Source organism: Auxenochlorella protothecoides (genome assembly GCF_000733215.1).
Source record: "Auxenochlorella protothecoides strain 0710 unplaced genomic scaffold scaffold53, whole genome shotgun sequence".
NCBI lineage: Eukaryota > Viridiplantae > Chlorophyta > Trebouxiophyceae > Chlorellales > Chlorellaceae > Auxenochlorella > Auxenochlorella protothecoides.
In genome coordinates this window covers 311,338-339,261 of record NW_011934321.1, presented here as the reverse complement: position 1 = coordinate 339,261, position 27,924 = coordinate 311,338, and the positions used below count along the sequence as shown (strand labels likewise).

Genomic DNA, 27,924 nt, shown 5'->3' with positions numbered 1-27,924 from the left:
GTCGCCTCCTACGGAACTGGCAGCGCTCGGCAGCAAGCCGCCTACTTCCGACGCTGGTGCTAATGTTGTATGATCAAGCATCCCACCCGTCGGTCGGCTGCAAGGCAAATGTCGTACCCAAGCGCATCACGGCACCATGCCCTCTCCCTGAAATCAGGCCCAAGCTCCAGCGTGGACACGGCCTGCTCCTCCTCCCTGGTGGCCGCCCACCTGGCAGCCGCCACGCTCACCCGGGGCGAGGCCACTGGCGCGGCGGTCACTGGGTCCAACCTGCTGCTGGACCCGGCCACCATGGTGGGCATTGCGCGCCTGGGTGCGCTCTCCACCTCGGGCCGCTGCCTGTCCTTCGAGGCAGCCGGCGACGGGTACGGCCGCGGCGAGGGCTTCCTGGCGGCGGCCCTGGCCGCGGGCGGGGGCAGCAATGCCGAGAGGCCTCCGCACGCGCTCGCAGCGCTCGCGGCGTCCGCGGTGAACCTGGCGGGGCGGGGCAGCGCCCTCACCGCGCCCAACGGCCCCGCCCAGACCGCCGTCGTGCGCGCGGCGCTGGCGGCCGCCGGGATCAGACCCGGCGCGCTCGCCGCGCTCAGCGTGCACGGCACGGGAACCGCGCTGGGGGACCCGCTGGAGGTGGGCGCGGCGGGAGCGGCACTGGGACCAGGCGCCCCGCTGGCCCTGCTCTCCACCAAGGCGTGCCTGGGCCACACCGAGGGCGCGGCGGGGCTGACGGGGGCGCTGGGCGCGCTGGGCGCGCTGCACGCCCGCGCTGCGCCGCCCACCCTCCACCTTTGCGTGCTGAATCCGCACGTGGGCGCCGCGCTGGGGGCGGGGGGGGGTTCCTTCTCCGTGCTCCTGCCACGCCAGCGCGCCCCGCTGCTGCTGCCACGCGGCGCGGCGGGAACCAGCTCCTTTGGCATGAGCGGCGTCAACGCGCACGCCATCTTGGATGCCACGCGTGTGGCGATCAGTGATGAGGTGAAGAGCGGGGCGCGTGACGAGCGCCTGATGGAGCGCCGGCGATTGTGGCCGCGCCCGGCGCCCAGCCCGGCCCTGGAGAGGGCCCTGGCAGAGCCGGGGACAGTCCGCTTCGACGTCCTGCTCTCCCAGCCGGGCCTGGCCGACCTCCTGGACCACCAGGTGCGAGGGTGGGGCGTGGGATTCCTGGGTGTGAGAGTGTTGAACAACTGGGCTCAGATCAGGGCCGTCTGCTGGATGATGATAATGGAGGCCATTGCATCCTGACAGTCTCCTTGCGCTTGTCAGATCGCCCATCACCCAAACAACAGGTGCTGGGCCAGGCACTGCTCCCGGCCGCCATGAGCCTGGAGCTGATGGCCTCGGGCGCGGCTATGCTTGTGCATGGAAATCCCACTGCACCCGGAAGGGCAGAGCCTGGCGCACTGCTGGTGGGTGTGACCCTGCCATCCCCAGTCCGCCTCGGCGGCACCGCACCGCTGCGCCTGCTGGTACGGGAGGAAAGCGTGAGCATGGAGTCTGGCGGGCACATCACCGGCGCCGGGAGCGTCGCCACCGTGGCGCACGCCATGGTGGCGTCCTGGCGTGCACCACATTGTCAAGCTGCGCCAAACCCTGCGCGGGCAGCAGTCCTCTGCGGCATCTCCAATGGCCCATCGGGTCCCTCCAGCGGCATGCTGGGCTGCCTGGCGGGTGGCGCCACTCTGCCTGCCGTCCTCCATGCAGCCAGGGTGGACGCCGGGCTGCACCTGGGCGCCACGATTGCTGCCAGGATGACGGTGCCGGTCTCCTTTGGTGCCGTGGCCGCGAGCCCGGCGATCCTGCCCCCCTGGCAGCGTCACAGGGAGGCCTGGGTGGAGGCCGGGGACTTCCAGGCCGCCGGGCATCGGGGACCGGCATCTGCCAGCTTCGGGATGCGCGGCTCCAGCGAGGCGCGGCTCATAAAAGTACAGAGCAAGCCCCTGAGCACTACTGCTGCCGGTCACGACCACGAGGGGAGCGGCAGGTCGAGCGGGGCGCAGGAGGTGGCTCACATGGTGTACATCACGCAGTGGCAGGCCCAAGATGCTGGGGTTGCTGCTGCCACCAGCAGATGCGCCGCACTCATGTATGCAGCAGCAATCCGGCACCACCAGCAACGTGAGAGGATTGATGGCGCGCGACAGCACGCCAACCTGCATCCCAACAAGTCAGCAGCGCAGGAGACCCTCTGGCTGGCTGGGGACTCGGCGTTCAACACTGCGCAGCCAGCAGCAGCACTGGCTCTGCTGCAGACTCTGAGCCTGGGTGTGGGTCCCTTGACAAGTCTCAGCCTCTGGGGCTGCTCCCTGCAGCCCCAGCTGAGTGCCACGGGGGCGATGGCACGCGTGGCAGCCCGCGAGCGACCTGGTGGTATTCAAGTGCACGCCGCGGGCGGCGACCTGCACGCAGTGGGATCGCGATCCTTTGTGAGACCGTCTGGCGGCCCAAGCATCATCCCACCGCACAACGATGACGACCACGACGATGACGATGATGGGTACGGCTCCTGGCGGGGGGCAGGCGGCGTACGCATGCAGCCGCGGCTGCTGCCCTGGGTGGGACCGGGCGAGGCGCTGCGCGGCGATGATGTCGGCGCCTCGCATGGCGCTGCATTAGTCACCGGCGGCCTGGGCGAGCTGGGCGGCCTGGTGATGCGGCACCTGGCGATGACTGGCCGGCACACGGCGATCCACGTGCTGGGCCGGCGGCGACGTGCTAATGCGTTGGCTCCGCTGGAAAGCACGAGCCTGGTGCTCCGCGGGTTGCTGACGCTGACCCTGGCGGACGTGTCGGTGTGGGGCGACCTCCTGGAGGTCCCAACATTGCAGACCAGCGCCACCCTGGAACCCACCCTCAGCCTCTTCCACGCCGGGGGGGTGCTCGCGGACGCGCCGCTCGCCGCGCACAGGCCGGCTCAGCTGAGAGAACTGGCCGCTCCCAAGGCCGGAGCGGGGATTGCGCTGCTGCGCTCCACAAGCGTCCTGCCTGTCCTCGTGACGGCCCTGTTCGCGTCTACATCTGCCACGCTGTCGCCGCCGGGGCAGGCCGGGTACGCGGCCGCTAACGCCGAGCTGGGCGCGCTGGCGGCGCGAGCCAGCGACCGCGGCCTGCCCGTGCTGTCTGTGCAGTGGGGGCCCTGGGTGGTGGGCATGGCGGCCCGCTCCCCAGCCCTCCTGGCGCGGCTGGATCGGATCGGGGTGGGCCTGGTCCGCCCAGCCGCGGGGCTGCGGGCGCTGCAGCGATTACTGATCGCCAGGCCGGGTGGGGCGCCGCCTGATGTGCTGGCCAGCCCCTTCCACTGGGGCCGCATGGCGGCCGCCGGGGAGGGCCAGGTCCGCCCTGCCGTTTTTGAACTGGCGGCTGAGGCGCAGGGGGAGCGGCAGGGACCTGTGAAACATGAAGGAGTTGTGAGCAGGGTAGATCGGCCTCACGCCGACAGCACGGCAACGACCCCGCCAATGACTGCCAGCTCCAGGGTGTGGACGCGGGAGGCACTGCTGGCCGAGATCCTGTTGATCCTGGCGACCCTCCTGCCGACGGAGGTGCGTGGTGTTGTTGTAGACAGGAAGGTGTTCCAGGGGTCTTGGACGCAAGGGAGGGATGTTATGCGGGCAGGGGTGCCCACAGTAGCACAGCCGGCCTGCAAGCTCACCCCACCTGTCCAAAACCCTCCATCACATGTGCACAGGTGGCAGAGGACACCACCTTTGCAGAGGCGGGCCTGGACAGCCTGGCGGCGGTGGAGGCGCGCGACATGCTGGCGCGCCGCCTGGGCACCGCCCTGCCGGCCACCATCCTGTTTGACACCCCGCACCCCGCAGCGCTCGCGGCTGCCCTCGAGGAGCAGCTGGCTGAGCGCGCCGAGGTGGTGCCCATGGGCGCTGCTGACGGGCTCGCTGCATTGGCGGGGCCGCCGGTGCGATCAACATCCGTGGCCATCTACACGACCGCTTCGAGGTTCCCCACGCCTGTCGGCAACTCGCCGGGTGCGTGGGCGTGGATAAGGGTGCACGCTTTCTTGTCCGGCGAATAGGCGCTGGCAGCCACTGTCCAGTTGCAGCAAGGTCAAATAGAATTGCGCATGGTCACTCCTCTATCACCTACACCTTCTCTTCTGCCTGACCATGACAGATGCTGTGGGCCTGGTTCCCTGGTCGCGGTGGGACGTGGAGGCAACCTACCGCCCCATTGGAGGCAGCGGCGGCAGCCACTCGCTAGCAGCCTACGTTCGGCACGGGGCCTTCCTGGAGGACATCTGGGCCTTTGACGCAGGGGCCTTCAGATTAGCAGGCGCCGAGGCGGCCGCCATGGACCCCCAGCACCGCATCCTGCTGGAGCTGGCGGGTCTGAGCCTGCAGGAGCTGGGCGATGGCATGCGGGTGGACAGGGAAACGACCGGTGAGGCGTCTTGGGCGCTGACGGATGATGCATTAAAATGGGTGTACAAGTGGGGCCTTGCGATGCGCTGAGGGGATGCACAATGTGGCGTCAGGGCCTGCGCAGCCTGGACTCAGACGCCCAGTCATCCTCCCTCACCCTTTCACTCTTCATCCAAAATCTCCCCAACCTGGACCATCCAGGCGTGTACGTGGGCAGCATGTACCACGAGTACGCGGGTGTGGCGGCGCGCGTGGGCGCCGCGCCCTCCCCGCTCGCCGTCACCGGCGGCGGCCCCTCTTTCCTGGCGGGCCGCGCCTCCTTCGCGCACGGCCTGGGCGGTCCCTGCCTGTCCCTGGACACCGCCTGCTCCTCCTCCCTGATGGCGCTGGCGCTGGCGGCGGACGCGCTGCGCCTGGGCCAGGCCAGCGCCGCGCTGGCGGCTGGGGTGAATGCCCTGCTGGACGGCGCGACCACGGCCGCCATCTGCCTGCTGGGCGCGCTGTCGCCGGTCGGGCGCTGCCGCGCCTTTGACGCCGCCGCCGACGGCTACGGCCGGGGCGACGGCTTTGTCACGCTGGGCCTGGGTCCATTGATCACAAGAGATGAGCATGGCACCCTGCTCCCCCCACCGCTCGCGCGCATGGCGGGCTGGGCGGCCAACCAGGCGGGATCCCGCGCGGCGCTGGCCGCGCCCAGCGGCCCCGCCCAGACGCGCGTCGTGCGCGATGCGCTGCGCGCCGGCGGCTTGGACCCCGGCGCGGTCGCTGCGCTGAGCTTGCACGGCACGGGCACGCTGCTGGGTGACCCGCTGGAGGTGGGCGCCGCGGGAGCAGCGCTGGGCGCGCCGGGGTCCAGCCCGCCGGCGCTGCTGGCGGGCAAGGCCATGCACGCGCACACGGAGGGCGCGGCGGGCCTGACGGCCACGCTGTGCGCGCTGTGCACGCTGCAGGACCGCAGCCTGGCCCCCGTCCTGCACCTGCGCACCCTGAACCCGCACGTGGCGGGCGCGCTCGGCGACTGGGGACGAGGCCCGGGAGGGAAGGCGGCCGCCACGCTCCCCCGCCAGTATGCCGGGCTGCCTGGGAACGGCAGGGGCCTGGCCGGCGCGAGCTCCTTCGGCATGAGCGGAGTGAATACGCACGTGGTCCTGGCACCAGTCGACAGGCTTGCGCTGGGATCTGCAGAGGGATCAGCTTGGGAGGTGGGCGGCGATGCTGTATGGAAGACTAGAGGGCGGTATCAGGGCGGCGACCCAAATGAGCAGGGAAGGAGGGAACACTCGGACGTGCTCTGCAAATGTTTGGTGGCAGATGCTGGGCCATCTCTTGCTCCAGAGACTGAGGCACCCAATGATAAACCCTCCCCCTTTCCTGCAGAGGCGTCTGCCGCTGCCCTGGCAGAGGAGCAAGCACTCCCTGCTGCCCGACACCCACCCCGCCCTCTGCCCTTCACTGAGTAGGCATGCCGGCCAGGTCGCCCTTGCGGTTGACCTGGGGCACGCACGCTGCGAGCCGCTGTGGCAGGTGGGCGTGCACGGCAGCCCCGCTGCAGCGCCAGAAGTGTGCCTGAGCCTGGCTGCCGCCGCGCTACGCACGCTGGGCATTCCTTCAGGAGTCTTGCCTGCCCTGGCTGGCGTGGTGGCGGGGCGGTGGGCGAGCCTGAGTGCCGGGAACTCCGTGTCCCTGACCATCCTCACCGACTGCCGGTCGGGGGGCGTGGCAGTGGTCCTGGAGGGGCTTGGCCATGGCAGGACCGAGCTGCTGACGGCAGAGGCGCGCAGGGTACACCTGCAGGGGGTCCCTGCTGGCGCGCGGGGTGCAGTGGCTGGGCCTGCTGGGTGCCAACTGCAGGGAGGTCTGCAAGTCCAGGTACGGAGGGGCATGTGTTGCTGGCTGCTCGGCCTGTTGTTGGTGTATTATGGTCTTGAACTAATAGAGTGTCAGTTTCCGTGCCCTGGCATCCATGCAGCAATCTGTGTGTCCTGCTCCTCAGACACTCCTCTCCCTGCAACATTGCACAGGTGCCCAGACAACCATCCGCGACATGCTGCCTGGACAGCCCAGCAGATGTCTTGGATGGCTTCCCCATTGTACCCATCCTCTGCCTGGCACGCCTGGAAGCCCTGTCTCCCGACCCGTTGCTGCTGGCGGCCGCAGAGCTCGTCCTGGATCTGGGCGCTGCGTCAGGTTCCCAGTCAATCTCATGGGGCACCAGCTTCGGTGCTTCAGCGCTGTTCCACTCCGATGCTGGGCAGGCACGCGGCTTGCAGTGGGTGCCCCTGGGAACGCCCGTCGTCGCCGGCGCTGCCTCGGCTGGGCTGGAAGAGAGGCTGGAGTACGAGGTGGAGGAGCAGGTGCTGGGAACGCTGCCCCGCCTCCAGACGTTCCGCGCTGGCTGGGCCCTGGCGCTGCGGCCTTCGACGGCCGGGGACCGCGCGGGGTGCATCCGGGCGGTGCAGGTCGTCCAGGGATTGCTGGCCAGCGATGCACCTGCCACCCTCCAGAGCTGGGCAGCCAGCGGCAGCATCCCCGCGCCCGTCCCCGGCGCCGCCGGCACGGCACTCTCCGGCGTCGTGCCGGCGCTGCTGGCCAGCGCAGCGCTGGAGCTCCCCGCCCAGGCCAGGAAGCTGGCGCACGGCGGGAGCGATCTCGTGAGGAGCGCGGTGGAAGCTGAGGGTGTCCTCGGGTCAGAACGCGCCGGCGGAATGCCACATGACCTCCAGCAGGGCGGCCTCGCGATTGCCAGGAGGATGATGTACGGTCGCGAGGCGGGGGCCGGGCGGGCCCCCCAGTGCCTGAACCGCCATGCCACGGCGCTGGTCACGGGTGGCCTGGGCGGCATCGGCCACCTCGTTGCCCTGTGGCTGACCGGCGAGGGCGCAGACGCGGTGCTGGTCGGGCGGACGGGTCGGGGCGCGGCCCCCAGCAGCGGCCTGGAAACAGCTGGACTGGACGCATCCTATTGTGTCACGGCCGTCGCGGCGGACGTGGCCTGCTCTGCAGATGCTGCAGGGTTGAGAATGACCCTCGCGCGTCTGCGCGGCGGCCTCCCCGTCTCAACGGGCGCCCGCGCCTTCCTCATCCACGCCGCGGGCGTGCAGGTGGCCGCCGGCGTGCCGGCGCTCCGCTCCGCGAGCCTGAGCCCGGTGCTGGCCCCCAAGCTGGCGGGCGGAAGGCTCCTGCTGGGCGCCGCGGCGCACGCTGTGCCCACGCTGGGCGTGTCCCTCTTCTCCTCCCTCTCCTCCCTGGCCGGCTTTGCCGGGCAAGCCAGTTACGCGGTCGCCAACGCGTGCTTGGATGCTGTGGGTGCTGGCGCTTCGGCTGCCGGCCACCCGGTAGCTGCCGTGCAGTGGGGCGCCTGGGCCACCGTCGGTGAGTGGGACGGTGAGGGACCTCGCCCTTTCCTTGCTGGCGCGAGGGCCTTGGTAGCTGAATCTCCTGCCACACGCTGAGTCACTCCCTGGCACATGCTGGTACAGACCACATTACCCCAAACTCACCCCCCCCCAGGCATGGTGCACCGCAAGCATGCGCCGTCCCCGGCCCAGATCAAGGCCATGGGCATGCTCACCAGCGAGGCGGGCCTGACCGTCCTGCGACGGCTGCTGGCGGGAAGCTGGGACCGTGCTGGCGCGGTGTGGGGCGCTGTACCGCGGTTGTACTGGCACCATGTGCTGCAGTATATGGCAGAGGTGCCTTCGCTCCTGGCGGATGTCATGGAGGAAGCGGCAGGCAGCGCAGTCATGGCGCCCTGCCAGGACCACGTCCAGGTAGGATGTTGGTTGTTTTTTTTCCGCTGAGGAGCGTATGGCTTACGGAAGAATTGGGACAGGTTGATTACCACCGCCCCTGACCGCAAGACCTGATGTCCACACTCCCACCCACGCTCCCTCCCCTCCACTGTGCGTCCCCGCAGGAGGGTGCATCGACTGCGCAACAGCACCACCTGAAGGGAGGCGATGTCGAGCCTGGGCTGCGAGCGCTTGTTGAGAGCGTGCTCGGGGTGGAAAGCTTGGAGCCAGGTGTCCCCCTGGGCCTGCAGGGCCTGGACTCATTGGCGGCACTGGAGCTGCGCCAGAAGATCCAGGTGAGCTTGGAGGTCATGGCGAACTTTACTCTTGCAGGTTGAAAATTTCCGCTGTGAAAGCCTCACGATCCAACCCCATACAATCTGAACCCCACAGGATCTGACTGGAGTGGTGGCGCCCAGCCTCGTGCAGGACCCCGCAGGCGCCCTGCTGGCCACCGTGGTGGCAGAGGTCAGGGAGGGCATGGTCAAGACAGCACGAGCCCAGAACCCCACAGGCCACACCTTCCAGATCCTGGCCACAACGCCCATAAGTGCAAGCAGCACCCCTGAAGCGGGGGCTGTCACTAGGGGAGACACCCATGGACCTGCGCCGCCTCGTCACCCGATGCAGAAGCCACTCCTGCGCATGTTCTGCCTGCCCTACGCTGCTGGGGTGTCCGCCAACGTCTTTGCAAGGTACGGCGATGGCAGCGTGGTTTGGAGAGCGTGAGCACCTAAACACAGGAGACTGGTCTCAACCTTCTCCAGTGCAGACCCCAGCAGCCACCGGTCCCATCAGCCCCATCCCCGCTTGCAACGCTGCAGGTACCCGGAGCGGCTGCCCGCCTGGATCGAGGTCTGGCCGGTGGAGATCCCGGGCAGGGGTCGTCTCGCCTCCCAGCCGGCGCATGGCCAGGTCCAGGACCTGGCCGCCTACCTGGCGCACACCCTGCCACTGGACGAGCTGCCCTACGTCCTCTTCGGCACCTGCCTGGGCTCCATCGTGGCCTATGAGCTGGCCGCACTGCTGGAAAGGGAGGAGGGCCGGCGGCTACCGCTGGCCCTCATCGTGGCGGCCGTGGCCCCGCCCCACCTCTATGCTCGGGCTGTCATGCGCCTTTACCTCCAGCGGGCCATGAGTGAGATGAGGGAGTGGGTTGGGCTGAGATTCCGCGGCTCTCATAGACTGGGCAAGAAGGCGTTTGCAAAGGATGCACAGTGAGTGAGATGTCCTGTGTGTGGCCCCCAACAATTGGCCCCCTCAATAACCCTCGGCCAGCGTCACTTCACCCCCCGCGCCCTTGTGCCCGACACCATCTCCAACCTCTGACACCCCTTGGCACCCAACAGGTCGGTCCGAGCCACCCCCTGTGGAGGAGGTGCTGGGGATCTTGAGCGGCTGGAAGGACCTCTCCAAAGACACCCTGCTCAAGGCCTTCGAGGCCGGAAATTTTGCCGGGGTGGAGGAGATGCGGAGGAACGACCGCCTGTTCTGGCGCGTCGCCCCCCTAGGCGTCGCTGACATCAGCATGGCGGTACGGTACCACCACGACCCTAGCGTGCCGCCCCTGGCCTGCCCCATCGTGTCCCTGGACGGGCGGCTGGACGGGACCATTGAACGTGGGGCCATGCGAGGGTGGGGCCGGCACACCCTCGCCGCCCACACCCACATCCCCATCAGGGCGGGCGACCACTACTTTGTGGCCAAGGAGTATCAGGAGGTGGGTGGTGTGGATAGGAGTTCGTGCGGAGGAGGTGTGGGGAAACCTGTTGGTGGCTGCAGGGGATGCTCCGGGCGAGGAAGCATGCACGTTGTGGTGATGTTTGCAAGTGAGCCTTTCGTGATGCGCTGCTGCTCTTGGGAGCTCCCTTATACACCCTCCCAAGACAGGATGGCCCACCCCCTGCACTTGCTCGGTTTATTCTGTTCATATACGCATGCATCTCTCGTATCATCAGGACCACCATCCAAAATCTATTGCTGATGCAGGTGGCAGACATAGTCAGGGACGTATGTGAGCGAGCCCTGGCGGAGACGCGCCCGGCACCTCAAGTGGCACTCCAGCCCTCGACACACCGCGGCTACGCTACCGCTCTTCTGCATGCAGTCTACAACGCCAAGGAGGACCTTCTCGACTGGTTTGCTGGCGTGAATTGGGCGAAGTTTGGACCATGGTGCCACATCTTGGCACTCCTGCTTGCACTGCTGACCTTGGTCCTGGCAGTACTTGTTTCTTTATACATAAGGACCTGAGGAGACTGCACCTAACACTTGATGCATGTTCAGGGCACAAGTTCCCGGTGTGAGTTTATTGTTTCTTGTTGTATGTCATGTAATCTTCTTTGACGAGATACATATTTGTGCCATTCCAGTTTTCTTCCTTCACGTCGCTCAAACCACGTCAAGCTGCCGGGGGGCCATGCATGAGGCAGTGCAGCGAGTGCGCGCGTTGAAGGCATGTTGCGCTCGCTTCACCAGGACAAGACCATAGTGTGTTGAACGCAGTATTGCAGGCACTGCATGTGCCTTTGTTTTCAAATGCGCGACTCCATCCAAGGCACCAACGGACCTCGCGCCTAGATCATCGGCCCATTGCATTGCACATACTTGGCAATCCGCTGTTCGACACGATGGTCAGCACAAGGAAACAACTGTCTCCATCCAAACGGAAGAGCGATGACGATGGACGGAGCACCGTGGATGCCCACTACCCCGCACGCAAGCCGGGCCGGACCCAGGTAGGTGGCATGTCGATGGGGGAGCAGTGACAACACAGACTGGTGATCTGTACCAGTTCAAACTAAAGTAGCTCATGTGCGGTGTGATCCATCCCCGGCAGGCCGTAGTAAGCAAGAAACCGGTAGTTGCAGGCAAGCGGGAGCAGAGGGGCTTGGGCCCCAAGGTCCGGCTGGGGAATGACAAGCTGGAATTCGTCCCGGCCAGAACACTCGCCAAGGGTGGCAAGCCTACTGCTGCGGCCAAGACCCTTGCCAAGGTGCAGCTCTTCCCAGCAGCCCCCCACGCCAAGAAGAAGGCCGGACCTGCACAGAGAAAGGCCAGCCTGGCTGCCAAGACCGTGGCCCCAGAGGAGAAGCAGCAGGGCACAGAGCGGCGTGCAGCCAACCGCCGAACGGCTGTGGAGTCTGTCGAGATCGACAATGTGACCTTTCATACCGGTGACTCCGTGTATGTCGTGCTGGACGACTCTGCCATCCAAGGCCTCAGGTCCGGGGATGTGTTGGGGGGGTGGCATCCAATGGCCGCTGTATGGTGTTGCGATCTGGATTCCATGCGCACCGCCTGCAGCCCTGCCAGGCAGGAGTCCTCACCCCGGTTCCTTGTCAACCCAGCCTGCCTGTGTCACATATCCCCCAAGGTCGCTTTCCTCCACTCACACAGCGACGACGAGGAGGAGGAGGCCTGCGCTACGTGCGGCGAGGTGGACCGCGCCGGCGTCGACATGCTGGAGTGCGGGCGCTGCCTCCGCGGTTTCCACCTCTGCTGTCTGGACCCGCCCCTGGACGCCGTGCCAGAGGTGAGGACCGTTGCCTAGTTGAAGAGGGTGGGGGTGGCTTTGGTCTCGATTGGAAGCAGACTGCAGGACGATGCGCTGGGCGCGCGGTTCTTCACCCTCTGGAAGCTGGGTTCCTGTGACCTGGCTACACAGAGATGAGGGTTTGGAATATGTTGCACTGGCCGCTGCCCTTCCTCAATGCAAGTCCCTGGTCTCAAACTTCAACCGGCCCCCCTCAAATCCCCACAAGGATGACTGGGTGTGCCCGGACTGCGAGCAGGGCAGGCCCGTCCCTGCCCAGGGCCCCACCACGGCGCGGTCCAGGGTGCTGACGCGGGCGGGCCTGGCGCTGGCCCGCATCGAGGCGCTGTGGGCCATGGGCGGCGGCGCACACGCCGCCACCCTGCGCTGGTACTGCCTGCCGGAGGAGACGCACGCCGGGCGGCAGGTGGGGGTGGCGTGGTTTTCCTTGTGTGACAGGTGTGGGGTGTCTAGATTCGGCAGGCTGTCGACAGGACATGCGCCCTGAATCAAGATCCACGACCTCCACACACACACACACACGCAACTCATAACTCTCATCTGCCACCCACTCCGCCCCCGCCACGCCTACCAGACGCACCACGCGGCGCGCGAGGTGTTCCTGACCTCCACGCGCGACCTGAATGAGGTGACCACCCTCCTGCGCCACGCCCACGTCCTGCCATCGCCGGAGTTCCGACACGCGCCACCGGAGCTTGGGGACGACGTCTTCCTCTGTGACTACGAGTACAACGAAGCCTGGCAGGTGTTGTTTTGTGTGGATGGGGGGCCCTGGATTTCAGGGGGGGAGGCCTTGGAGATGGGGAAGGGAACGGGTGCGCCGTGCACAGGCCTGGGCACGGGTTGTGCAACTGTGACGCTGCGCTCGGAAGCGTCACGGCGAGAAAAGATGACCGATCAGCGGCAGCGTAGTGAGTCGTGCCGCTGGCCGTGGATGCATGGGCTTCCCTCGTTGTTTCGGGCGGCGATCCCCAGCACCCACTCCCACGAGCGCCCCCTCCCCACCACCTCAAACACACGCAGCGCTTCCGGCGCCGGCCGGAGTTTGGGCCCAGCGAGTCGGAGGACGAGGGCGATGACTGGCGGCCCGAGGCCGAGGCCGATGAGGCCAACCAGGAAGGCGACGCTGGCCTGCACTGCAAGTCCGTGTACGCCATGTGGGCCGAGAAGGGCCTGGTGCCGCCCAAGAACCTGCGTGGCTACGGCACGGCCAACCCGCGTCCCTCCAGACAGGTGGGTTTGCGTCGGCGAGAAGATCGCGCACGCGTGCTCGCTCCCCGTGCCGCATCGCATGCCTCCCCTGCCATCGGCGCGAGACTGCCGTCTGGATGTCTGTGCGCCGACCCTGACCCCACGCATCCTCCCGGCTCCTGCAGGGCGGCAAGGATCTGCTGGGAGTCGTGGGCCGCACGGGCGCCGACGGCGACGACCTGGCCGTCGCGGCCGCCGCCCGAGCCCGCGCCCTGTCGGCGTGCCCGCTGGCGCGTGCCAGGGACGCGCTGGCGCCCAGCGCCGCGCCGCGGCGCCTGCCCTGCCGCGAGGCCGAGCGCGCAGCCGTGGAGAGCTTCGTCGAGTCGGTCCTGGACGCAGGTGTGCGGGAGGTGTCGGTGCCGGGTGGGCAAGGGCGGGGGGGGGGGGTAAGGGTGGCAAGGCGGGCAAGCGACGTCCAGGGTACTGCGCACGGTGGTGGTCCTGGCTGATCTCCCGTGAGCTTTCTCAGCAAGTGCACTGGGGGCCGCTCACGTCGCCCGCGGCCTCAGCTGACCGCCCACAACATCACTCTCCTCCCCTCCCCTCCCTCGCAGACCAGGGCCCCGGCTGCTCCGGTCGCTGCCTCTACATCTCGGGCATCCCCGGCACGGGCAAGACGGCCACGGTGCTCGAGGTCATGCGCTCGGCTCGCCAGCGCGTGGAGTCGGGCGAGGTCCCCGCCTTCCGCTTCGTGGAGATCAACGGCCTACGCCTCGCCTCGCCCCAGCACGCCTACTGCGCCCTGCACGAGGTGGGACGACCGGGGAGGGGCCTCGCGTGTGATGTGGAGGGGGCGGAGGGCTGGTGCGCTGTGTTGAGCGACACCAGGACGGTGGGCAGATTCCTGGCTGACTGGGTGTCCAGCCCCTGTGAAGTCATTGGCCTGCACACTTTCACCCCTTCTCCACACCTGCAGGCGCTGACGGGGGAGCGCCTGGGGCCCAGCTTGGCCGCGGCGGCGCTGGAGCGCATGTTTTGCGGCGGCGCGGCGGCCACGGGCCGGTCCAAGTCAGCGCCCCCCAAGCGCCCCGTCATAGTTCTGGTCGACGAGCTGGACCTGCTCGTGAACAGGGCTCAGGTGTGTGTTGTGTGTGGGGGTCATGTTGGAAAGTGGTGAAGCAGGGTATCACCTGGTATAGGACCGCAGGCATGCTCCCCTGTGTGTTTTGACTTCGTTCGTCGACTCGGCGGCTCAGGGTGTGGACGCTCAAGTACCAGGACACACATCCCCCGGGCCAGCCTTTCCAGCTCATCGGAACCCCCCCTCTCCCACCACCATCCCAGACGGTGCTGTACAATTTGTTCGACTGGCCCTCCCGCCCCGGCTCCCGCCTGTCCATCATCGGCATCGCCAACACCATGGACCTGCCCGAGCGCCTGCACCCCAGGATCGGGAGGTGTGTGCTGGGAGGGACAGGGGGTCATGGAGCAGGGTCTCCTGGGCCGCGCCTGCGAGATTCGGAGCAGGGGGTGATCCCTGCAACAGCTGGGCCTGGAAAAGGGCCCTGTGAATGGCCTCGGACCCCGCTCGACGGCTGGAGTGCGGGCTGGCGCACCCTTTCCCGGTGGCAATTCCACATCACATCCCCCGCTCACCCCTCACCCGCCTCCTCCACACAGCCGGCTGGCGGGGCGGCGCATCACCTTCCAGCCCTACAACCGCGAGCAGCTGGAGACCATCCTCCGCGCCAGGCTGGAAGGCATCGACGCCTTTGACCCCAACGCCCTGGTCTTTGTTTCTCGCAAGGTGGCCAACTGCTCTGGCGACATCCGCCTGGCACTGGAGATCTGCAGGAGGTGTGGGGGGGGAGGGGCGGGGGGGGGAGAGCTGAGGCGGGGTGTCTCCACAGGGTTGCCTGGACGGCACATGCTGTGGCGAGGTCGAGGACACTCGCCACTCCGAGTCATGTGTGCGCTGCCCATGCGTACCTGCGCACTGGTCCACCTCTGGCCCCCTGGGACTCACTCATGCCTGCATGGGTCCACTGCCCCCTCGCCCAGAGCGGCGGAGATCACGGAGCTGGACTCCCTGGAGGGCAAGGAGAACAGCCAGGCCGACGCCAACGCCGAGTCCTCTGTGGCCCCCGGCGCGGCAAGCCCCACCACGACGAAGCCGGCGCGGGTGAGCATGGCGCACGTAGACCGCGGCATCCGCGCCGCGCTGAGCGGCAGCGCGGCGCAGCGCGCCCAGCACGGCACCCCCCTGGAGCGCCTCCTCCTGGCGGCGGTGCACCTGGAGACGCGGTTCGGGGGCCGGGCGGAGGTGGGCGTGGGCGCGGTGCTGGCGCGCCTGCGCTCCATGCTCTCCGCCGCGGGGCAGGAGCCGGTGGCGACCGGCGCGGCGCTGGAGGCGGGCCAGGCGCTGGCGGCGGCGCGCCTCCTGCTCTGCGACGCGCCGGCGCGCCGCCTGAAGGCCAGGGTGGTGCTCAACATGCCCGCCCCGGAGCTGCTCTACGTGCTGACCGCGGACGAGGAGATGCCCTGGCTGGCGGCACTGCTGGGGGCCGGCGGCGCGTGAGCTCTCTGTCTCAGAAGGGGTGAGAAAGACTGGGGCGCGCCGTCGGACCCTGGACCCGCTGCTCACTCCCCGGCACCGCCTGGGATGATACTTTAGGCTTCCGGCGCCTGGATCAGGACTCAACCCTCCCACACATCTGTACAACACGCCTGACTGGCCCATGCGCCCCTTGTTGACACATACCCTATGACACCCACCGCGGGCCAATTGATTGAATGCTCCCCTGAGGCCCGACGAAATGCAGGCAGCATCCGACTCACTGTGCCCTCAGCGCACCAGAGTGAGCCTAGGGTGGGCAAAATGGGACCAGCAGGGGCACAGGGGTTTCTGCTTCTTGCCTGCAGTGTTCCAGGGTCTACCCGAGGGCGCGGGGGAGCGATTTGCGCGCGCCTGCTGCTGACCACCATTCCTGAAAGGCGATGCCGAGAGGGCCTCGGCACCCCATCGCGCAACCTCATCCCTACGAATGCCGTCCGCTGGGGTCGTAGACCCCGTTAAGTCACAGGATCATTGAGGACAGTGGCGATCTCGCACCGCAGTGCCGGAGGGGACGATCCAGAATGGGCCACTCCGCTGGTTAGGGAGGCGGGCCGCCCTCATACTGCGCTTGCGCAAGCAGCAATCTAGCATCACCCAAAGAGCAACCCATGTCGAGGCCCTGACCCTGCTCGCGCGCGCATGCTGCCCCTACTCGGCGCTGCACATTGAAACCCCCGCACCGGAGCTGCAGGAGCGCTCACGCTCTCGCACGCCATCTACCTGCTGGTGAGGCATGCTACCCTTTGTTTGTCCCATGCAGCATGGCGAGCTCGCGGATGGGCCACGCCGTCCATCGAGATGCATCCCGCAGCTCCCTGGCATCTGGGCAGATGGTGCCACATCACTGCTTCATGCCGCTTCCTCCCCTCAGCGAACCCACCAGCCCCGTCCTCCCCCTCCCAGACCCGTCCCAGGCCAGTATATTTCCACGATGAGGGGCCGGGCATCCCGGGAGGCAGCGTCCTCGCCCTCCACCCGCCGGATTCTGACCAAACCCTACGAGGCGGTGGAGGGGAAGCCGCATGACAATGTGAACTCAGACCTCATCGTGGCAGTGGATGACGAGCTCCGATCACAGCACACTCGGTGAGGAGTAGCTGCGTGCATGAGACTGGCTGTCTGGCTCGAGAACTTGGGGTGCTGCAGAGTGGGAACAGGGAAGAGCTTGCATGGTGTTCTGCGGGGGTTGGGGTGGGATGGTATCGCGCAACAGGCTCTAGGGTTTCCAAATCCTCTGGTGCCCTATAAACAGAAGGCAGAGCTCTCTTCCCCCGGGCTCTAGCTCTAACATCTGCGTGCCGGCACCCTCCCCCTCTTACCTTACAGGTATGTCGTGCAAGACCTCCTGGGCCAGGGCACCTTTGGCCAGGTCTTTCGGTGCCTTGAGATGCCCGACGTCGGGAGCGGCAGGGGTGGCGAGGTGGTGGCGGTCAAGGTGATCAAGGCGCAGCCGGCCTACTTCCAGCAGGCCCGCGTGGAGGTGGGCATCCTGCAGTACCTCAACACCAAGGCGGACCCAGGGAACAAGCACCACATCGTGCGCATGAAGGTGTGCCTGTTTGATCGGCCTGTGTTTTGTGTTTGGCAGGGACTGCGGGGTTTGCGGTGGCGCCATGTCGGGCTGGTGGGCGGTCCCACGGTCCCAGGGCGCGCCCAGCGCCATGCCCTCATCCTGCCGGCCTCCTTGCGCCATCGCGAGCTCCCCGGCCCACATGGCCCCCCTCCTCCCCTCACCCCCAGGACTTTTTCGTGCATCACAACCACCTGTGCCTGGTGTTCGAACTGCTCAGCCTGAACCTGTACGAGGTCATCCGGCGCAACAAGTTCCGCGGCTTCGGCCTGCCCCTCGTCCGGGTCCTGATCCTGCAGGTCTGCGCAGGGGTGGCGGACAGGGTGTGGCTTTACCTGGGGTCGCTTGACGCGTGCCGGATGGGGCAAGCCAGGGGTAACTGGGTGCACCGGCTCGCCGTTCCATGCACTGGAGCGCTGATTCCAGGTGTCTTTCATGAGCAGATGCACTCGTCCATCAGCCTGCACCCCCTCCCGTTGGTCCTCCATTCCAAATATCCCCAAATCCCCATCTCTTCTCAACTCCCCCCCCCCCCCACCACGATCCTGGATGCTCTGGAGGTGCTGCACGACTCCGAGATCATCCACTGCGACCTGAAGCCGGAGAACGTGCTGCTCCGCGCCGGCCCCTCCGGCGAGGTCAAGGTCATCGACTTTGGCAGCGCCTGCTTCCAGACGCGCACCGTCTACTCCTACATCCAGTCCCGCTTCTACCGCAGCCCCGAGGTGATCTTGGGCTGCCCCTACACCCCCGCCATCGACATGTGGAGCCTGGGCTGCCTGGCCGCCGAGCTGTTCCTGGGCCTGCCCCTCTTCCCCGGCGCCTGCGAGCACGACATGCTGACCCGCATCACCTCCACGCTGGGCCCGCTGCCGGAGGGCTTGCTTGGCGCGGGGCGCAACACGCACAAGCACTACGATGCGCGTGCGGGGGGCCAGGGGCGGCCGGACCCCGGCGGCAGAGGCGGCGAGGCGCGGCCGGGGCAGGGCCTGGTCCTGCGCACGCCGGCCGAGTTTGAGGCGGCCAACGGCGCACCTGCGCCTGTGGGCAAGACCTACTTCAAGGCCGGTGGCCTGGCGGAGATCGTGGGGTCCTACCCGCTGGCGCCGGGCGTGGGCGAGGCCGAGGCCGTGCGCGAGAGCGTTTCGCGTGCCGCATTCCTCGACCTCCTGCGCGGCGTGCTGGAGCCGGATCCGGCGCGGCGCTGGACGCCGCGCCAGGCCGCGCGCCACCCCTTCCTCACGGGCCGCGACTGGGCGGGGCTGGGCGCCTACATGCCCGCCCCGGATGCCGGCCCGCGCGCCGCGGCGGCCCCCGCCGGCGCGCCCGTGGGCATCCCCGTGCCGCCGCGGCAAGGGTCGGCCGCGTCCGGCGCGGCGCCCGCGCCGCCGCGGCAGGCGACCGTTGCCGGGGTGACTGGGTGGGGCGCGCGCGACGCCGGGGTCGCCCCCGCGCAGCAGCCAGTCGGCCTGGAGCTGTCGGGCTACCACGCGGCAGCGCTGGCGGCAGCGCTGGCACGCGGCGGCACCAGCGCCGGGTCGCTGCCCTCCCTCTTCTCCCCGCCCTCCCGCTCCTTTGCGCACCAGGCGCGCTGGATGGAGGGCCACGGCAGCTGGCGCCTGGGCGACGGCGAGGCGGCGGCCGCGCTGGACGCGCCGCTGCCCTCCTCCTACTCCGGCCTGCTGCCGTTGCTGCCGGGCGGGTCGGTGCACCTGCCGGGTTTCCAGCCCTCGTCCGTCAGCTCCTACGCCGCCGCGCTGGCCCAGGCCCAGGCCGCGGCCTACGAGAGCCAGGCCGCCGCGGCCTACGAGGTGCAGGCCCAGCTGGCGGCCGCGCAGCAGGCTTACATGGCCGCCGCCGGCGGATACCCGGGCTCCTACCCTGGCGGCACCTCGTACCCGGGCGCCGGCGCGGGCGCATTCCCCCAGGCACAGGCGGCGCAGCAGCACCTGCTGCTCCAGCAGTACAGCGCGCAGCAGGCGCTCGTGGCGGCGCAGCAGCAGCAGCAGCAGCAGCAGCTGGCGGCCGCTCAGCATGCGCAGGCGGCGGCGCAGGCGCAGGCGCAGGGGGTGCCGCAGGCTGGCTGGCAGTCTGCCGCGATGCCGACCGCCGTGCTGCATGGCGCGCCGAGCGGAAGCCTCGGCCCGGGCATGCCCAGCCCAGGCTTCGAGGACGGGCCCGAGCCGGGCGACTGGAACCCGCTGTGGAGGTGAGGGGCAGGGGCTTGAAGGGGCGGCGGGTGGAGGAAGAGCAAGGGGCGAAGGAGTGCTCGAGGGAACGAGGGCAGGCTAAGGGGCTTGTGCGCTCCTGCCTCTGGCTTGTGTGGGACTGCTTTGCGTGGTGCAGGGACGGGCCAGCGGGCCCTTGCGCCTCTGATCACAGCGGCTGAGGAACCTGTGTGCCGCTGTGGACCCTTTTGACCAAGGACTTCCTTTCCGGCACCGCCCCGCTCTCCCCAAACACATCTGGCCCTCCCCCTCCCCCCTCCCCTTCAACAGCGACGACGTGCTGCAAGAGGAGGACGCGGCGCCGCGTCCCCTGCTCTCCCCGCCCTCCTCCAGCTCAGCCCTGGGCAGCAGCCTGAGCCAGCGCCTGTCCCACCCGCCGGCCTCGCCCTCCGCACCGTCTGCGGGCCCGCCCGAGGCTGCCGCCGGCGGCTGGTGGCGGCAGAGGGCGCACGGCACGTCCCTGCCCCCGCCGGGCCCGCACTCCCTGGGCGCCTCCCGACGCAGCCGGGAGGCAGGTGGGGGGAGTGCCTACCCCGGCCCCCGCCACCAGGCCGAGGCGCCGGCCTACACGCCGGCGCACGCGCCCGACTGGGCGGCGGCCTGCGCCCAGATCCAGGCCGCCGCGGCCGCCGCGCAGGGGCACAGCCACGGCGCCGACCCGCGCGAGTGGCCGGCGGCGTCGGCGGGGCTGGCCTCGCCCGCCTCGTCTTTGCCTACCACGCTGGGGGGGCTGAACCTGGCGGGGCGCAGCCTGGACGGCCAGGGGTACGAGGCGGGGACGAGCGTGCCCGGGTTTGGATTCCAGCCGGCCGCAGACGGGTGAGAAAGGGGGGGGGGAGGCGGGGCTCGTGCTGCCACGGCAGACGGGGCGGGCGGCGACCTCGTGCATTCGCGTGCCCGCTGGGAATGGAGGGAGGAGGAGAGGTCCTCGGCGCGTGGGCGCTTTGCAGGCAAAGCGACCAGGGGCCATGCCATGGAGCTCCTGCTTACCCCCCCCCCCAGTATTGGATGCTTTTCGGCTCCCCCCTTGCGCTCGCTGTATGCCCATCCTCCCAGCCCACTCGTCGTCGGGAGCCTCAACCCCATGACCCCACCCCTCGCTGCAGCTCTCGGTCCAGCTGGCAGGGGGCGCAGCAGGGCGTGGGCAGCGTGCCGGGGGTCCAGGCGTGGATAGAGGCCAGGACGCAGCAGCAGCTGCAGCCCAGCCCCTTCCTGTACCAGGCCGGATATGGCGGCGGGTGACCAGGCCGCGACGACGCCCACACATTTTTCGACGCGGTCTGAGCGGGAGGAAACGCCGCAGCACAGGAAGGGCACCGCAGCTTGGCGAAATGCATCGGTGGGATGTCCCGTGCCTGCCCACCATGTATGGTGTAATGAGGGCAGCCCAGATCTACGGGGGCACCAAGGGCGCAAAGCACCTTCCGTGGAACGAGACGGTGTGTAAACACCGCGGGGATGAGAAGTGCTCACTCACACCTACTTGGGAAAAACAAAGACTGGATTCAAGAAAACAATTGTTGAAGTGAGGCCTCCATAGTCCGCGAAATCCCCCACTTTTGGACAATCGCGTACCCGGCTCCTCCTCCACCTCTCGGCAGTCCCTTCCAGATCCACGCACACCGCCATGTGTTGCGGGAGGCAGAGGGGCCCAGCGGCCATATCACTACGAGTGATGGCCTGCATGAACTTCGTGACGGGCCTGGGCTTCATCATATACGGGCTCGTCCTCTGCGCCCCACCCAACACCGCGCTCCCGCTGTGAGCTTCCAGCGACCATGAGGGCAGATCCATGTCACTCACCAGTGTGTGAGACCATGGGGAGTGTTCCCCTGCCTTGAACTGATTGGCCCCTCCCCCCCCTCTCCCCTACGTCGCGCAGGGGCCTGGTCATTGTGGGATCATTCGCTTGCTTCACCTCCCTGTTCGGCCTCATCGGATCCTACTGCTGGCTCTGCTGCCTCACCATGTACCTGGTGATGGGATGCCTGCTCACCATGGCCCAGCTGGGCATCATCCTCTCGCTCTTCTTCAACCTGAATGGGGTGGTGGCCAACATCACGCTGTACAAGCTCAGCATGAACCCCTTTTGGGATGGGTGAGTGAGGCGTGCTGCATCCGCTGGGTGTGTATAGAAACGGTGCCTGTGACTTTCGAGGTTGGGCTTGTGGTCGACTGCCCACTCACGAGGGGCTTGCTGGCTGGCTGGGTGGGGCTGCGGCAGATGGGAGATCCTGGCCCGGATCATCAAACGTGTATGATACCGAAGGCCAACTCCGAGTGCAGTGAGGATGCTGTGCCCATGCCAAGTTGTGCTGCTGCCCACCCCCTGCACCGATCCCCTGGATGCAAAGGTTTTGCACCAACAAGATGTGCCCATAGGCCATGCACACCTGGCCCCATCCCACAGTGAGCTACCACTCAGCTCCGTCCCCTCTCCACCTCCCACTCATGTCGACTAGGTACGACGGTGTGCGCAACGCCTGCCTCATCGGCCGCTATTTCTTCCTGGTGGCCCTCATCCTGCAGGCAATCGGCATGATAATCGCCGTCTACCTGCGCGTGCGACGCCCCCCCACCTACGACGAGTACAAGGAGTTCGAGAACGACGCCGAGCGGCAGCTGCAGCGCAGCGTCCAGAACGCCGTGCAGATGGAGGAGCTCTCGGCGGCGACCACGGGGCGGCAGGCGGCCGCCCCCGGCGGCCCACCCCAGCTGTCGCGCCTCACCGCCGCCTCACTGTACGCCAAGACGTCCTCCAGCAGGTGGGGTCGGAGGTGAAAAGGGCACCGGAGGGTTGGCACAGCTTGTGGATGTAATGGGGGTTTGGACACCATGACGAGGGCTGGCTTTTTGTGGAAGGGGATGCACAATTGGCCATGATCAGGTTGTGACAGGAAAAATCTCTTCCTGTGAGCACTTGATAGGGAGCCAGCTGTCCCAAGGATGTGTGCCTGGTTCCATCAGTGAATATCTCTATCCTCCCGCCATTCCCCTTCCTATGACCACAGTGTGCTCAAGAAGATGTCGGCCAAGTACGGCAGCTTCTCACACGACGCCTCGATCCAGCGATCGTGGCTGTCCAGGACGTTCGGCAAGGGCCCTTAAGGTCCCTTGGCAGAGGCACGAGCAGCTTCAGGGGTGCACCAGGCCAGTGCACGTGCAGGGATGGGTGATCTGGCCCGTGCACACACTCACATGCAGTGCAGTCCTTTCTGGAAGGCATCCCTCTGTCCAAGCCCTGAGCCTTGTACCCCCGAAGAGCAGTACGTTGCCCTTGCCTCCGTGCAAAGAGTTGACCCTGACTGGCAATGGCCCTTGTGGCATGGACTGAGGGTCGCCAAGTATTTAACAGCAGCGGTATCATGTCATCATCCCGAGATCGGCAGGTGGCCCTCCTTCAGGGCGCCTCAGGCTCTCGAGCCCATCACACCCTCAAGATCCTTTGCGATCGATGCCAGCCAGGCCTGCTTGGCCGCCTTGTCTTGGATCCACAGGTGGTTGCCATCGATGGGGGTGCAGGCAAAGCTGCCGCTGGTGAAGCGCTGCCAGCCCTGCAGCGGAGGGAGGGGTGGAGGTCGGAGATGGCGGATGTTTGAAGCTGCGCTGCCAAGGCAGAGAGACGAGGTGTCCCATGCCATGCAGGGCTGCAGCGTGGCAGGCATCGAGACTCACAAGCTGGCCTCCACCCCTGGCTGTGCGCCCCGTTTCTTTCTTAATCCCCTCCAAAGAACCATCTGGGGTCTTGTCGCTCATTCCCTCACCACGATCACTCCCTCACCTCCACCATCCACTGCTTGATCCTGAGGTCGCCGGTGCCCCAGTAGGCGTGGATGGGGAAGTCAAAGGGCGCCTCCCCCGCTCTGGTGAACTCGTACTCGTCAAACAGTCGGAAGTCTGCTCGCATGATGGGCTGGTATGTCGGCCAGAGCGCGGGCGTGAACAGGATCTCGCTCACACTCCAGCCGCGGCACTCCTCCTGCACACGGGACGGTACACAGAGGGGAAGGACCATACCTGGCAGTGGGCATTTGCAGAGAGCGGGTCAAACAACCAGTGTCTCCATGCCAAACACGCAGCCCACTCCCGCGCGCCTTGAAGTCCTCCTCGCCAAGGGTCCGCTGCTGGCGCCAGGGCCGCTGGTCGAAAGGGATGTCGGGGGCGCACAGCGCGGAGAGGGAGGCGTGCAGGGGCAGGGGCAGGCCCGCGTCCCTGGCGGCCGACAGCAGTTCGAAGGCCAGCCAGGTGCCGAGACTGTGCCCCACGATGACGTAGGGGGTGCTGGCCAGGCGAGACGCGACCACAGGTAGCAATTCTTTCGCCAGACTCGCCGCGCTGTCTGCAAAGGCGTGCTTGCTGCGCAGGTTGCGCCCCGGCGGCTGCACGGCCAAACACTCGGCGTTGTTGGCCCGGCACCAGTCCTGCACAGGGGTGAGTTGTTGGTTGAGGGAGGTAGGGTAGCCGTCCATGGCTTTCCTATGCAAGCCAGGCATACTCTCATCTAGGTAATTGGGCTCTTTTTAGTGTAAAGCAAGCACCCCTCCCAGTCTTGTGGTGCACCCTCCCCCATCCAGGTGCCCACCAGGAGGGGGGATGGGGCCCGGCGGACCCCGGTGCCCTCGCTCGTGTAGGTGTCCTCCGAGGTGCCTGCGCTGGGGAAGCAGAGGACCAGCAGCGCCGGCTTCTCGGAGGCCGTGCGGCTCAAGGGGAGGCCCGGGAACCAGGTGCGGAACACCTCGGCCTCGGGCGGCGGGAAGGTGGGCGCCGCCGCGTCGACCCCTGTCTCAAAGTACCGTCGGATCCGGCTCTCGGTCCTGCGACAAGGAGGGGGTGGTGCTGTGGCTGGGATGTGCTGGGTCAATCTGCTGTGGGCTGGCATGCATTCTTAGGGACCTCCTCAACACCCGTACCAGTCCTGTGCAGTGGGGGGTGGCTCCTCTATCTGACGACCTTCGGCCTCCGCATCTTCCATCAACACCTGCACGGCGTCTATGCAAGAACTTTCGTGCTGCCTTTCAACGATGCAGGCGCCAGCTCGATCATGCCGATGAGTCAAACTACAACCACCATGCCGCCATGCCATCAAGTCCTGGCTGTAGCTCGAAGCCGCTTCGGGCCGCAGGATCCCAGATACGTACCTCTATGAGGTTTATGTTTCGTATTTGCGTCTCTGTCAACGTCATGTATGCGAAGTATCGTGCTGTGTATCTCGTGTCTTGTGGGTTTCGCACTCCGAAACGTGCTCGGTCGATGATAAATGTCGCAACAGCAGGAGATGGAGGCACAGCAGTTAGATATTAAGGAATTGTAGAGTCATCCAGGAAGGCTTGCAGATCAGGCTTGGAGGTTGAAACAGTGTGAACGTCCCCGTCAAGGCAAATAACTCAATGCGCGCGCGGGGCTGCTGTTTTGGGGGGAGCCATCGTCCGTGTACATGCAAGGGTTTGACTGTTAGCCGCAGCCACCGAGACATTCAAGACTCGAGCACTGCGCCACCACATTTGAAAGTCTGTTTCCTTACTCGCAGACAGTGCGTGGATGGTGAGAGCTCAGACGCTGTTGCCAAGTTGCACTTACATTGCATCTTCATCTAGCAAGCCATAGGTCACAAGTAATGATAGATTGACAAACCTTCATCCTGTGCTTCAGTAATGATATGCTGAAAGACACCAGTGACGAGCTGGTGCGTGAATGTGTCGGACTGCTGTACACCTTGAGCGCTTTGTTAAACATTGCAGCGCAGTAACAAACTACACAGAAGTATCACAAGTCAGATCCTTGGAGGTATGAACTCTGCATCTTCTCTCAACTGTTACCTGTTGCTTTCCGAGAATAGCCTTGAAGGTGAAATTGATTGTCAGATGACCCTCTCCGAGAGCCCCATTCTCTCATCTCAGCTGTTTCCCCATCGCGGGATCGCCGAAATACAAAATCGCGATCGGACAGGCAAGCCCGCCCCGCGCCCTCTTGGGCGCCCACGAAACTCAGATCAGTGCCCAAACTGTATTCGTCACGTCGAAATGCTGTGAAGGGAAAGACGCGAGCCTTTGAGACAAGCTCAGCAATGGAGGGTGTGGTACGGGTGCTGTCCCGTCTGTCCCACCTCGGACAAGAGCTGCAGGCCACGGGACTCAGCGAGGATGGCGTAACAACAGCTCTCAGCTCCTACATGAGCGATAATTTGCTCGAAACTCCACCATATTGGGTGGCAAGCGCGGGCGAGGCGCTGTGGGCGAGGTTGCAGGAGGCTGGTGCCGGGCTGCCCCACATCTCCCGAGCCCTGGCTGCCATCATCACACACAGCAGCCACGACCATGCAGTCGGTGCCGTGGAGCTGTGTTTCGGCCTTTTGGCCGTCGACAAGTGCCCGGTAGGGGTGGTGGTGCCATCTAGGCCCTGTGGTGAGGAAGTTGCACTGAGCATGGCATACACTTGCCGCACCTCTTTCCCACCCTGCATTCCCCACCTCACGACAGACGCGGGGCATCTTTGATCGCGTGCTGTGCTCTTCCTACCTTGGATGGCTGCGGGGCGTCCAGAGCTCTGGCCCGACAGCCAAGAAGCGTGCCGGGCGGAAGGGGAAGAAGGCGGCGGCGCTGGACACCGACGAGGATGAGGCAATGGACGTCGACCAGGAGCACCCATCCCCCCTGGCCTCCAGCCTGGCTGGCTTCGCCGGCAGCCTGCGCACCCTCGGCCTGGCTGACCAGCCAGATGTCGTCCAGGACGCCGCCTCGACCTGCGTCGACGTACGCTGGCGCTTTGGTGGTAGGGAGTGGTGCGACTCGCCATGTCTTGGATATCCACACTGCAGTAGGCCTGACCCACTGAGCCAGCCGCTTTGCATTCAAGAGAGTCTGCGCCTTGGATTCCGCTCGCCACCGCCTCTCCCTTCCTCAGCCCCCCCATTCCCCATCCCCACTGCCAGTTGATCTGCAAGGGCGGGGCCTCGGACCCCCAGGAGGTGTCGGCGGCCTACGGCGTCCTGCTCTCCTTGCTCCAGCCCATCCACGGAAACCCCAGGGACCTGTGCGCCATGGTGTTCCGGCACCTGGCGTCGGGCCTGGCGGCCATGGGGGGAGGCGGCGGGAAGGTGGCCCGCGCCGAGGTCTGCCACCAGCTCATCGCCTTTGCCAGCAGCGCTCTGGGGTACGGGCCTAGGTGGCGGAAGGCGGGCAGATGGGGGGCGTGGCTGTCGACAGCCATCCCCTCTCTGTGGGTCAGTAAGGGGTGTCTTTCCCCCCCCACCCTGCCCTGCACACGCCCTCCTTCCAAGGGATATCTCCCCCCACCGCTCCCCCCCTTCCACCTGCAGGCAGAGCCCCAGCGCAGCGACGGAGTCGGTGGCGGCCCTGGCCCGCGCGGTGGTGCTGCGCGCCGCAGACCGCGCCGACGCGCGCACCGCTGCCGTGGAGCTGGCCATGGGCCTGCTGGGCCTGCTGGGCCCCGCCGAGGGCGAGGCCTTTGTCGTCTTCACCGCGCGCCTGTCGCGCACGCCCAAGGCATGTTTGTTCATTTGTGTTTTGTTTTATCGACTTGGGTGGGGGAAGGGGGCCCCTTGTCCATGTTTCCAAGGGGTGGGGAGATCCCCGGCTGCAGTGTGCACGCCGGTGGGTCGCTTCTCACACGAAAGCCCTGCCCCGGCTGCGCCGCCCACTCCAACAGACCCACTCCCGCTTTCCCCCAAATGCAGGTGAGCCAGCGCATGATGGCCGTGGACCTGGCCCCCGCCCTGCTCGCCGCGGCGGGGGAGCCCTTCCAGACCTCGGCCGCCGCGCTGGCGGCCGCGGCCGCGACGCCCGGCGCGGGCGCGGGCCCGCTCGTGGCCGCACCCCCCGGCGCCATCTGCCTCGCCATCCTGGCGCAGCGCTGCGGGGACCGCGCGGCGCCGGTGCGGGCCCGCGCGCTGGGCTCGCTGGCCGCCGCCCTGTCGGCCGCCAGCTCCTTCAACGGCGGCAGCAGCCGCGAGGAGGTGCGCCGAGGGGGGGAAGTTGGGAGCGGGGGTGTGTGCTAGAGCTTCTACTGGGAATTTGTTCTGAAACTGATACATCCATCCTGCAACACCCTGGATGCAACAGTATCCCTCACACTTCACCACCCATTCTGACGCCCTCCTCCGCCCTCCTTTCCACCCCATGCCACACCCCCAAAACCACAGTCCCTCTTCCTCCGCGCGCTGTCGCTGGCGCACGAGGTGCGGCTGCAGCGCCAGGACGAGGTGGTGGGCCGCACGCCCGGTGGCGCCCTGCCATCGCCCTGCTTCGTCTCGCCCGCGGGCGCAGGCGAGCCGGGGGGCACGCCGCTGACGGGCGCGGGGGCGCCGACCATGGGGCGCACGCCGCGCCCCGGTCCCACCCCCGCACCGCGCGCCAGCTGCCACTTCACCATGCCCGCGTCCTGGGCGGGCGCGGGCGGGGCCGACCCCGGCGCAGCGGGGCTGGGCTGGCTGCTGCGCACCGCGCGCCGCCGCGCCGGCGACGAGCGCGGGGCCGTGCGCCGCGGCGCGGTCGCGCTGCTGGAGGCCCTGCTGGTCCTCCGCGCCTCGGCCGCACGGCCGCTGGCGCCCGGGCCCGCCGACCTGGCGGCGCTGGACGCCGC

At 67.2% G+C, this 27,924-nt stretch overlaps 6 protein-coding genes across 6 annotated transcripts in view; 5 read left to right on the top strand and 1 right to left on the bottom strand.

The window, feature by feature from the left end:
- Positions 1-15,489, top strand: part of F751_4550 (Erythronolide synthase, modules 3 and 4) — a gene marked incomplete at both ends in the record, with an annotated part of 33,087 nt that extends 17,598 nt beyond the window's left edge. The window contains 25 exons of the mRNA XM_011401945.1: positions 158-313; positions 452-1,134; positions 1,284-3,536; positions 3,683-3,980; positions 4,126-4,392; positions 4,575-5,575; positions 5,751-6,155; positions 6,395-7,745; positions 7,884-8,143; positions 8,290-8,460; positions 8,558-8,859; positions 8,989-9,302; positions 9,514-9,884; positions 11,004-11,389; positions 11,564-11,699; positions 11,929-12,126; positions 12,295-12,465; positions 12,744-12,953; positions 13,097-13,310; positions 13,526-13,722; positions 13,888-14,049; positions 14,256-14,368; positions 14,592-14,768; positions 14,973-15,048; positions 15,181-15,489. Of these exons, the coding sequence (XP_011400247.1) occupies positions 158-313; positions 452-1,134; positions 1,284-3,536; positions 3,683-3,980; positions 4,126-4,392; positions 4,575-5,575; positions 5,751-6,155; positions 6,395-7,745; positions 7,884-8,143; positions 8,290-8,460; positions 8,558-8,859; positions 8,989-9,302; positions 9,514-9,884; positions 11,004-11,389; positions 11,564-11,699; positions 11,929-12,126; positions 12,295-12,465; positions 12,744-12,953; positions 13,097-13,310; positions 13,526-13,722; positions 13,888-14,049; positions 14,256-14,368; positions 14,592-14,768; positions 14,973-15,048; positions 15,181-15,489 (10,181 nt within the window). The remainder of the gene's footprint in view (positions 1-157; positions 314-451; positions 1,135-1,283; positions 3,537-3,682; positions 3,981-4,125; positions 4,393-4,574; positions 5,576-5,750; positions 6,156-6,394; positions 7,746-7,883; positions 8,144-8,289; positions 8,461-8,557; positions 8,860-8,988; positions 9,303-9,513; positions 9,885-11,003; positions 11,390-11,563; positions 11,700-11,928; positions 12,127-12,294; positions 12,466-12,743; positions 12,954-13,096; positions 13,311-13,525; positions 13,723-13,887; positions 14,050-14,255; positions 14,369-14,591; positions 14,769-14,972; positions 15,049-15,180) is intronic.
- Positions 15,490-16,459: 970 nt separating this feature from the next.
- Positions 16,460-20,568, top strand: F751_4549 (Dual specificity protein kinase YAK1; the record flags this gene model as incomplete). The annotated part of the gene is made up of 6 exons (XM_011401944.1): positions 16,460-16,614; positions 16,855-17,077; positions 17,269-17,421; positions 17,659-19,307; positions 19,597-20,145; positions 20,433-20,568. 6 exons carry the CDS (start codon positions 16,460-16,462, stop codon positions 20,566-20,568), a joined length of 2,865 nt encoding a protein of 954 aa, XP_011400246.1.
- Positions 20,569-20,657: 89 nt separating this feature from the next.
- On the top strand, positions 20,658-20,855 carry F751_4548 (hypothetical protein; the record flags this gene model as incomplete). The annotated part of the gene is made up of 1 exon (XM_011401943.1): positions 20,658-20,855. One exon carries the CDS (start codon positions 20,658-20,660, stop codon positions 20,853-20,855), a length of 198 nt encoding a protein of 65 aa, XP_011400245.1.
- Positions 20,856-21,001: 146 nt separating this feature from the next.
- Positions 21,002-22,434, top strand: F751_4547 (hypothetical protein; the record flags this gene model as incomplete). The annotated part of the gene is made up of 5 exons (XM_011401942.1): positions 21,002-21,087; positions 21,209-21,424; positions 21,789-21,972; positions 22,042-22,091; positions 22,338-22,434. 5 exons carry the CDS (start codon positions 21,002-21,004, stop codon positions 22,432-22,434), a joined length of 633 nt encoding a protein of 210 aa, XP_011400244.1.
- A 302-nt stretch (positions 22,435-22,736) lies between these two features.
- On the bottom strand, positions 22,737-24,509 carry F751_4546 (Gramicidin S biosynthesis protein GrsT; the record flags this gene model as incomplete). Its single annotated transcript, XM_011401941.1, has 6 exons — positions 22,737-22,880; positions 23,108-23,343; positions 23,411-23,747; positions 23,909-24,140; positions 24,237-24,241; positions 24,465-24,509. The coding sequence occupies 6 exons, from the start codon at positions 24,507-24,509 to the stop codon at positions 22,737-22,739; spliced, it is 999 nt and encodes a 332-aa protein (XP_011400243.1).
- Positions 24,510-25,390: 881 nt separating this feature from the next.
- Positions 25,391-27,924, top strand: part of F751_4544 (Condensin-2 complex subunit D3) — a gene marked incomplete at both ends in the record, with an annotated part of 9,548 nt that continues 7,014 nt past the window's right edge. The window contains 6 exons of the mRNA XM_011401939.1: positions 25,391-25,696; positions 25,803-26,075; positions 26,255-26,487; positions 26,642-26,866; positions 26,992-27,019; positions 27,485-27,563. Of these exons, the coding sequence (XP_011400241.1) occupies positions 25,391-25,696; positions 25,803-26,075; positions 26,255-26,487; positions 26,642-26,866; positions 26,992-27,019; positions 27,485-27,563 (1,144 nt within the window). The remainder of the gene's footprint in view (positions 25,697-25,802; positions 26,076-26,254; positions 26,488-26,641; positions 26,867-26,991; positions 27,020-27,484; positions 27,564-27,924) is intronic.